Source organism: Alligator sinensis, unplaced genomic scaffold (assembly GCF_000455745.1).
Source record: "Alligator sinensis unplaced genomic scaffold, ASM45574v1 scaffold597_1, whole genome shotgun sequence".
In the NCBI taxonomy this organism is placed as follows: Eukaryota; Metazoa; Chordata; order Crocodylia; family Alligatoridae; genus Alligator; species Alligator sinensis.
This window is the reverse complement of record NW_005842074.1, coordinates 766,133-773,842: the sequence shown is the minus strand read 5'-3', so window position 1 is coordinate 773,842 and position 7,710 is coordinate 766,133. Positions and strand designations below refer to the sequence as shown.

Genomic DNA, 7,710 nt, shown 5'->3' with positions numbered 1-7,710 from the left:
CCCCCCGCTTCCCCTACCCCCCATGCCCCACCAGGGAAGTAATAAATGGGGATAGCAGTGTTATGTACTAGAGATCTGCCATATCATTTATTGACTGCTTGTGCTCTTCTACATTTCTAACATAAATCAGCATCTTCAAGGATACAGATGTTGCTATTATTACATGAGGTGCCATATCTGGAAAATGACTTTATTTTAAAATATTTTAATTTCATCTTCTCTTCTTCAAAGTAATTATTTCGGGGTGGCAATATCTCTTGTAATTTAGAGAGCAATGTCTCACTGATATTGAAGGATGCAAGGCGCACAATTACTAATCCACCTGCAGGCATCTCATCTCAGTTGGTTGGCCAGCATCTGAAATCCACTTAAACTTGACCTTATTTGTCAGGAAGCGTTATTTGTTTTTTGTCCCCATACAATTCACTGAAAACCTTAGAAACGTTTTTTATTCAGTAAAAAATTCAGAAGAAAACCACAAGTCTTGAAATGTTATCATAAAAACATTAATTTGTTTTTATGCTAGTTGACTAGAATGTTGGAGAGGGGCTGGCAACTCAACAGCAGCACTCAAAGAAACATGAACAGGAGTCAGGAATTGACTGTATCTATTGAGACAGTGTATACAACCATCAAAGGTAATGTGCCTGATTTTAAACTATGGCCACTCATACACCTTTTGTAAATCTGAGACAATTGTTTCCAAAGGGAGGATATCTATGCTAAATTTGTGAAAGGGATTCAAACTTACTCCATCTTTTTCCTAATGACTTGAATGAATTGTTTCATTCTCACTTAGTCCTTGCTGAAGTGGCTACATCATTAAATGAGACATTGGGTCTGGATTTCCAGCTGTCAAACAGCACAACTCAGAGTTTGCTGGAGAATATCTCTACCCTGCTGGAAACAATGCATAAAAGGCATTTCAGGGAGCAGCACCAAAATGCCAATGCTGTACTGAAGTAAGTATTATCTCATTGCTGTTATATACCTGGAAAATATCTCAGTTTTGTAACAGTATATGGAAAGAAAACATGTTGGTTGTGCTGTGCTGGAACTGTAGGGTAGACTGTTTGAAACACATGTAAGGATTTTATAAACCCTACTCACTGTGATGCTAAGATTCACCGGTATTTGTCCCTACATACACGTATCACTAGTTTTTGAGGGACTGATGGTAAAGACAGGAGCAGAGATGGTATGTATGACACCACGCATTATTCTTAGTATTATTACGGCTATTATTATTATTGATAGTCATAGTAGTAGTAGTAGTAATAATAATAATACTTTAAAATTATTAGTTGCCAGAACTGGGAAACCTAAATACTGCCTCTTTTACAGAATTTTGGTGGGATTTTTAAAATGTTCATTTCCCTACCTCTAGTTTCACTGAAATCCATAAGAATTTTATTGTTGACTTCAGATTTAGACTGATGCCAAATGCTTTGGAGAATCAAAATCAAGCAATTACTGTGCAATATATTAGTCTAATACACCATTTTCTAGTTAGTACCTGTAGACACAGGTACTAATAGTACCTGTAGATGCAGGCACTAGAAAAACAGTGCACTAACTGGTGTGCTGTACTGCACATGTAGATGCTAACTGGGAGCAAATTGGTCCTGGTCAACCTAGGCAGCAGGGAGCCACAGGGGGCAGGGGGAGCTCTCTTGGCTCAGTGGGACGCTGCCTGCCAGCCACACGGAGATTGGGTCCCAATCCTCCACATGGCTTGGAGAGCTGTCCTGGCTGCTAGGCAGCTGCCTTCTAGCCATTTGGAGATAAGGACACGTATTATTAAGGCGATCTCCACATGGTTGGGAGGCAGCTGCCTGCCCAGCCAGAACAACTTCCCTCCTCCTCCCCCACAGAGCTCCCCCTGGCTGCTACAGCGGGACAGAGCAGCGGGACAGAGCAGGACAGAGCCCTGGACTGGGCTGATCCTGTCGAGTTCAGTTTGTTCCCAATGGGGGCACACATGTAGACATGTCCCAGGGAGTGCTTTAATGAGCCTGAATTTTCTGCGCAGAAAATTCAGATGCATTAATTGCACGTGTAGATATGCCCAGTGTTTGCTTAAATGTGTCAGATAAATTGAATAATTTTATTTTCATATATTAATGTGATCCCAAAGTAGAGTTGGGTAGCAAGCATGCTTCACTTTGCTCACCAATCTCTCATGCTTGCTCTTGTCTTGTCTAGTAATTTTTAAAAAAAAAAGACATGAAAATGAACTAAAATGCAAACTAGTTATTCTCATAATAATGAATGACTTAGCATATAAAAGCACCTCCAATCACTCCATCACATAGTAACAGAATGTTCTGACTTTCACAGTAGCCTGGACTGTTATACAGGGCATTTCTCAATTAACTTTTTCAATTACTGGCTCACAGCAGAAATTTCTGAAAGTTCTCTGATAACTGTCCTTTGACAGATTGAAGAAGAGAGTTAATAAGATTTATGCCAGTACTGTAAGAGTTTGCTCTGCAGAATTTATCTTGCTATGCAGCTGCAAATTCAAAACTGATTTAAATAAGCAGCTTGACAGTGCATTTGTCAGGGAGCAGATAGTTACCTCATGGATCACAGTGAATTGCCTTTTCGATGATATACCATTAAACAGTATTTATAACTTAGGTCTTTCTACATTTACTTCAGAAGACAAAGTTCCCCATCAATTTAGAGAGTAACCTTTCTGCTATAGTTTAGGGGATGCCGCCTTGTAAAATATATTCATACTAGCACCTTCTGTTTTTTATTGTGAAGTAGAACTACAGTTCCTGATGTTAAGAACTATAGATCAATATTTTAAAAATATAAATGCAAATACATAGCTGGTATTTAGTAGGTGAGATGAAATGTGCTTTGTAGTTTGTGATAACTCTATAAATGAAACATACTTTGCTGTAGCTGAAGACATAAAAAAAGCAGATTAAAGGAAAAATCAGAATTATTTATGTAGAAGTGGCACTTCAGGGCCTGTAGTGTGCATGTTATATATTGGTGGAACATAGGAGTTCCGTGAAGGGTCAGATCCTTAGAAACCTGAGTTCAGCATCCTGTCTTTGAAAATAGCCAGGACTAAATATTTTGCTGGAAGGTGCAAAAATAACCATCATGAAAAAATATAGGTAATAAAGGTAAATAAATAGATAAATAAAGGTTAGGTAATTCTTTGGCAGTAATTCTAGGATTACATATAAAACCATTTTTAAGGATAGGTACAGGATTTTTCTCTCTTCTAGTAACTATTGTACTGAGAGATTGCATATTTTTATTAAGAATATGTAGAGAGTCCATTTTCCCTCTAACTGAGGTCATGGGCAAAGCTAACAAGCCACAAAGCTCGTCACAAACATAAACCAGCAATATCTAGTTTTCTGTTGGTACAAGCAAATTTTATAGCTGGATGTGTGTTTCTGGTTCGTGAACAAACTTGTGTAAGTTTATATAAAAGTCAGCATTTAGCTTGGATAATCCTCTGTTTTCAATTCTCACACCCACCTACATTTATTGACTATCCTCTTTCTCTCTTTATTAGAGCTGCAGAAAGGTTGTTGCTACGGGTTCAGAAAGAGTATCACAGACCCCAGCAAGAATTTGCAGAACTGAAAAAAGATACAAGTGATCTCTTATCAAACCACATGAGCAGACTACAGGAAGCCCAGGACTTGGTGAATGAGGCTCATGCTAACACAAATGAGACGAACCGTCTGCTTCCCCTTATCTATAGTAACCTGGCAGAATTAAATGTAAGATTGGAGGTTCCACATTGTCAAATACAAAAGTATCAAATAAATATTTTGTTTTAAATAGTTCACTTTAGAGACTTAAATTCTTCTTTAGATTTTAAAGCTAATATTTTTAATATCCAAAAAAGCCTATGTAGAATCTATGAAATGTTGATAATAGAAAAGGTTAGACAGTATTTGACTTCTGCACTAGCTCATTCTACAGCTTTTCACAAAGCAATTGATTTATGTTACAGAATGAAAAGCTAAACATAAATGAGGAAAATGACCTTTTCATCATGCTAGTTAAGGAAGGGAAGGCATTGGTGGATGTTGCTGCACGTCTTGCCACAGATGTAAAGAACTCTACATCGGTAAGTTTCTAAACATGCTAATATTAATTTTGTGTAGTCTGTTGTCTGTTTCATTTGATTCTTTAAAAAAGTAAATAATGCTACTACTAAGAATCTAGATTTCCAACGAGATGGGCTGGTTCTCTGGAATGCGAAATTGCGGCATCATGTGGATGACCTGGTTATGCAGATGTCCATGAGAAGAATGCTTGACCTAGTCTACAGAGCAGAGGATCATGCAGCTGAACTTCAAAGACTTGCAGACGTTTTAGACAGGTAAAAGCATCAAGATTTATGAACTCAATAGAGGCTTCATCTACATTACTGCCAGATGTAGTTAAGATAAATAATACATTAAGCTGCTAAGAGAGCAGATCATTTTTTCTCTTCTTTTCAAACTACAGTAAATTTAGTTGCTTTTACTTTTAATGTAAGTAAGTGGTATTTTTATTTTAGAGATGTAGAAAGGGTTGATTAATGTCTTTCTGTTCACATGAATGACCATTTCTAAAACAACTAGCACATTACTGTTTAAATTAATGTATGATCAGTGGATACAATGTTGTATGACTTTTTATATACCCATCAATTGCAGATATTTATATAAATAGATGTATATTTTTTTTTCTTCCACAGTGGCCTTTCAAATGTAAGAAATGTATCTTTGAATGCAACCAATACTATCTATGCCCACCCCAACATTAAAAGTTTGATTGAAAGTACAGAGAGTCTAGCAGATGATGCTTCTCGAATTATAATTGACCCCTTGGACCTGGTAAGTGTTCATGTTTAAGTCGTAGGTTCCTCCCATATCCGGCTCTTCTATGAATGCCTGCTCATATGCTTTTCCATCATTCTGTACTCTACTATCTGAGTCTCCTTGTCAGACATCTGCTGAATCCACTCTTGCCTCCTTTCGTGATTCCTGTCCTGACTTAATCCCAAAGGACAATGGTGGCAGTATCATGTTCTTTGATACCACCTGTTGCTTTCTATTCTCCCTGAACATCTTTCCCACTTCGTTTCCACTTCTGAAAAATACTCCCTTGGGTAATTCTTTTCTTTCATGTATCCATCATCTGAGTCACCTTCCTGCTGGACTTTGATTATCAGATTTTCTTTCTCCTCATCACAGCCTTCCACCCTCACTTTTTTATGAATGTAGCTTCATTTTTGACACTCCCTTTGACACTGATTTTTCTCTTCACCTCCTTGTTTGACCTCCATCCCTGGATCACCTCCCCACTCAAAGTAGCCAACAACACGAGCATATCTTTATTATACTCTACTTCTTATCTCCAAACATTAGCTTATTTCATTTAACATCATCCACTTCTCCCATTCCACCTGGATAGGGGTGCTCAGCCTCTGGTTCACAGGCCAAATCTGACCTGTGGAGCCATTGCATCTAGTCCATGATGCTCCCCATGCATCAGGGAATTTAGTGGTCGGGAAGCAATGGCAATTAATACCACTACCCCTACCCTGCCACCAAATTCCCAAACCCCATGCACCTGGGTCGAGGCTGGGCCACACTCCCCTCCCCTGCATGGCTGGGTCAGAACCAGGCCATGCCCCTTCCCCGTGCATGGACAGGTTGGAGCTGTGCTACCCCAACCCCCAATGGTCCAGGTCTGGCCCCTACTGCACCTATCTTGTGCTCTAGATCAAGCCTGCTGGCTGGATCCAGGCCACCGACAAACCAGCACCACCCTGCAGGGTGAAATGGTTGGGCAGCATTGCTGTAGGCCATTCTGAGGTCTCCAATCCTTACGTACCCATCACTTAGCTGCCTCTCAGTCTTTTCTAAACAATATGCTTTTTCCTTCATTTCAGTTATATACATACAAACACATACGTGTGTGTGTGTGTGTGTGTGTGTGTGTGTGTGTGTGTGTGTATTCTCTATTGGTCTATTTAACCCTGATATCTTTGTTCCTACAAAATCTATCCCACTTAACACCTACACTGAGCTCACTCCTAGCACAGACTTTCTTTACCTCTTCCACATTGCTTTATGTGTTGAAAATGTTCCAGAATCATATATATTTCATTAACTACATATTTATTTAGTCATCCTTTAGTCTTGCTACCTTCAGGACATTGGGCCAGTCTTAGTCTTCTATTACCAAGATTACCAACTTAGACATTTTGCTTTACATTATACCCTTTCTTCTTTTTCAAGTTTGAGCAGTACCTAGCACATTGTGGGTACTACTAGAAAAAATTTTTTTTAATTGTTTCATGAGCTAGTACAAAAAGTCGTATCACATATCTAGCACTCTGTGGGTGCATCTACAAATGTGCTTTACTGCAGAGTTGACTAATTAGCTCTGTAGTAAAGTGTCATTGTCTACACAAATGCCAGAATTAGAGTGCAGTAAATTAACTGTGCCATAGGAGAGTACGGTTAGGGACAGTAGTATCTTATGGTCAAATGCATGTGTAATGCTGACCTGGGCGTAAATTGCATCCAGTCAGCTCAGACAGCAGGGGGCCAGACCCCTACGCACCGCCTCGCCACGTGGCTCTGCACTTTGGGCACCCTTGTGCCCCAGCCATCTCCTGGCCGCCCTCTGCTGCCACCTGAATCTCAGGGCTGACCCCCAAGCCTGCTTCCAGTCTGGGGCTGCTCCGCCCTGGCTCAAAGTATGAACCTGCCCAGGAGCAGTTAACTCTGGCGCAAACTGTGCCAGAGTTTATTCCATCACCTTAATAGCATGTGTAGATCCACCCTGTATGCTCAAAGTTATGTTCAAACTAATTAGCATACTTGCAAAATGCTTTTCTACTAGTAAGTTCCACTTTACATATGGGGAAAGTGGTTCAAAGAAAGCTTAAAGCCCACATTTTTTAATATGAGTCCCTATCTTTAAGTACCCAGTTTTCATAATTTTGTCATTACCGACTTTCCTGAGGTAAAACTGTGAATCAGCACCTGAGTTTAAATGTAATAGTTTATCATTCCTAGTTTCTATTCCATCAGGTCATACCAAGATTCACTATTGTTTATTTACTTTTGTTATACTGAAAAACGTTAATGTCCCAAAGTTAGTGAATTCATGCTTAGCAAACTAATATGTTGAAAAGATCATAATAATCAGAATATACATGAAATCAATACCATTTGAGGATTGGTAGAATTTCTTGCAGTTGAACTTATTTTTTTCATATTTGGCAAGCATTGTTTGTTTTTTCAGCCAGGCGAATCTTTTGATTCTCTTGGGAAAGACACCCTACTGCTTAGTTTGAAATTTCTAAATGAAGCAAAAAATCTGAAGAGGAAAAATGATGGTAAGTTGCATAGAATGTACATTTTTCACAGTATTTTCATAGCTATCCACTGTTATCTATATGTTCAATATGCAGTGAATGTAAATTTAATGGGGAAGAGACATAAATAAGAAGAATAAACCAATGCATCATGGATAAGTGTTGTTGTAATGTCAAATACGGAACATAATTTTCCTTTGTGAATATTAAAAGGAAACCTCTGTTCTGTGTCTCTTCTTTTTCCAAAACATACTTCTAGAACATAACTGATTATTCCTTACCGATTATTTCTCCAAATGCAGTGAATTTAGTCATTAGAGCGGATGCAAGGGCCAATAAAGATAGAT

The 7,710-nt window shown here is 38.8% G+C and overlaps 1 protein-coding gene across 2 annotated transcripts in view; it reads left to right on the top strand.

The window, feature by feature from the left end:
- The window catches only part of LAMA1 (laminin subunit alpha 1), a 127,432-nt gene that overhangs the window by 88,515 nt on the left and 31,207 nt on the right, over positions 1 to 7,710 (top strand). For both annotated transcript variants that reach the window (XM_025204249.1, XM_025204250.1), the window contains exons 34-40: positions 527 to 638; positions 800 to 962; positions 3,548 to 3,758; positions 3,995 to 4,111; positions 4,203 to 4,366; positions 4,727 to 4,865; positions 7,291 to 7,384. In XM_025204249.1, the coding sequence (XP_025060034.1) occupies positions 527 to 638; positions 800 to 962; positions 3,548 to 3,758; positions 3,995 to 4,111; positions 4,203 to 4,366; positions 4,727 to 4,865; positions 7,291 to 7,384 (1,000 nt within the window). The remainder of the gene's footprint in view (positions 1 to 526; positions 639 to 799; positions 963 to 3,547; positions 3,759 to 3,994; positions 4,112 to 4,202; positions 4,367 to 4,726; positions 4,866 to 7,290; positions 7,385 to 7,710) is intronic.